At 37.9% G+C, this 2,444-nt stretch overlaps 1 protein-coding gene across 1 annotated transcript; it reads right to left on the bottom strand.

Annotated features, from left to right (window-relative positions):
* Window positions 1-1,736: 1,736 nt before the first annotated feature.
* LOC106373744 (E3 ubiquitin-protein ligase CIP8) lies at window positions 1,737-2,444 on the bottom strand. The gene has a single exon (XM_013813876.1). The coding sequence runs from the start codon at window positions 2,442-2,444 to the stop codon at window positions 1,737-1,739; it is 708 nt and encodes a 235-aa protein (XP_013669330.1).

Raw genomic sequence — 2,444 nt, 5'->3', positions numbered from 1 at the left:
ATTATAGTTTAGGAGAGACATGGAGAACTTGAACTTGGATTCTCTTCCTCCTACCATGCTTGATCAGATTCTCTCCAAGGTAGCAACAAACAATATCCGAGACTTTGGTAGTGCAAGGGTCGCTTTTCCCGGGTTCAATGCAATTGGCAGAGAAGATTACTTTTACAGATCTACAAATCTCATTTTCCTGAATAACTGGATAGAAGAGGTCAATGCTGTTAGAATATTTAGGCTTAGATGTTACCATTTGGGTAATCCAAAGGTCATCTACTTGCGAGGTATGTATGAGTTGTTCATCTTCCATTTAGTTGATGAAGGAAGGGAAAAAATACATCTTGCTGGTGAGAGAGGATGCTTGTTGGCCAAATATGTAGATGGCATGATGAACTTAGCATTTAGCATTGATGATAGAGGATTGGTTCACAACTATCCTGGTTTTACTCGTGAACATGTCGATCGGATGTCTCACATGATCACTAGCTGGAAACTCTCAGGCCATTGGGATTACGATAAAACTGAGATGTTTTTGTCTCAATTGGAAAGAATAGATGCTAACTTCTCATATGCGTGTTGGTGCTACAAAATAGAAGAACCAGTGTTTGTAGTCTTCATAGATGGATCAAGAACAAAGTGGAGATGCGATCATTGTTTCTGGCTGTATGCAGCTTGGAGCTTCTGCAATGAAATACATTTGACTGCTCGTGACTGGCCAATTGGAGATTAGTTGTGTGTTGACATGTAATTTTTCTCTACTTTTACTAAATTTCTGTAAAATACATTTTACATTATGTAATTTTTCTAGTTTTTCTCTATATATTTATCTTTTTTTTAAAAAAAATTTAACTTCAATAAATATATCAATAAGAACTCATGTGTCCATAAAATAAAAGAATAAATTATTGCAAATGTAAAAGTGCTACGAATAAAACTAACATATTAATAGCGACTAGGAAATGCTGCTGTAAAAGATACTATTTAAATTAGTTGAAGTTTTACTAAGTTATACCATTCTGGGTTCGTAAGTTACGGAGAAGAAGAACCGAATTTTATGGGTTGGGTTTGGATTGTCCGCGAAATACCCTTGATAGGCTTGTAATTATGCAAGTTTCTCTTGGTTTCGTGATCTTTTACTAATTTTCCCATTTAAATAAAATTTTATTTTATTAATTTTTGGAGGAGTATGACAAAAAAAAACATTCTTCAGTTAAGAGCACTAGAGCATTTGATTCACCTCTAAAACTTTTGATGGTCATGGCAGGTTTCTGGGTCCCTTGAGTTGTATGTAAGAGCATGATTAACTCGGACTCTTAATTTGGGGTTATTAGCTCATGATTTGACACTTTTTTGTTTTTTTTTTGTTTTTTTTTACACTTTTCGGTTAAGAACCAGCTCTTATATCTCTTATTTAAGAGTCGGCTCTTAGCTTTTCTTAGTTAAAAGCTAAGAAACGGTTCTTAACCGAAACTAAGAACCCCATTCTAAGAACCCGGGTTAATCATGGTCTAATTATCTTATTCAAAACAATATTACTTGGCCTTGTTATAGACTTGCAAACGATTGCAAAATTTCATAGAAGTTTTAAAGGTCATTCCTCTAGAAATGATATTATTGTTTTGATAGATTTCTTGGCTTGAGATTTAAAGGTCATTTAATGATTAGAGAGGAGAAGCTGAAGAAAAAGAAGAAGAAGAAGAAGAAGAAGAAAAAGAAGCAAGCAGATTACATGTTGACTTCAATCAATGAGCAAAATGACCCGTATATCTGTTTGGTCTTCTCTTCCTAGGTGTTCGCCTTCTCGTCTCAAAAACATGATGGTTGCTATTTTCTTCTCTTTCACTCATCAAAGAAGAAGAATAAGCACCAGCAGAAACAGTCAAATGTGGTTCTTCTCTTGCTCTCTTTCTCTCATACCGGGGATCATTAGTCGGAAGCTGGAACCTACAAACAGGACACGAGTTTCTTTTCTCTAACCATGGCAAAATACAATTATCATGGTAAAAATGTCCACATGGAAGCTTCTTCCCTATTTCACCCATCACCATGGCATCTTTACACACAGCACACATCACAGCCGTCCTCTCTCCTTCCTCAGAAGAAGTAGAACCAACCTCAAAAGTCTCTAACGCCTCAACCGCTGACTTCGCAGCTGGTGGTGCTCCTCTCCTTCCTCCAATACTACCGGCGACTCGTTCCAATGTATTTGGAGGCGAAGCTTCGTGCCTAGACGATAAGCGGTTGATTACTCTCTCTAGGTTACTTTCTCTTCGCTGATGGAGCCCGTACGACTGCACTTCAATCTCAGTTGAATGAGCGGCGGGAATCGCCTGGATTAACCCGACGAAACCGTTGTTGCATTCGCAGCACAGGACCTCGTCGTCTAAGGTTCTAACGGCTACATGTTTGAAGCAGCGGTAGCACCAGTATGACTCCTGAGCGTCGGACAT

This window comes from Brassica napus, chromosome C7, assembly GCF_020379485.1.
Source record: "Brassica napus cultivar Da-Ae chromosome C7, Da-Ae, whole genome shotgun sequence".
In the NCBI taxonomy this organism is placed as follows: domain Eukaryota; kingdom Viridiplantae; phylum Streptophyta; class Magnoliopsida; order Brassicales; family Brassicaceae; genus Brassica; species Brassica napus.
This window is presented reverse-complemented; position numbering and strand designations above follow the sequence as displayed.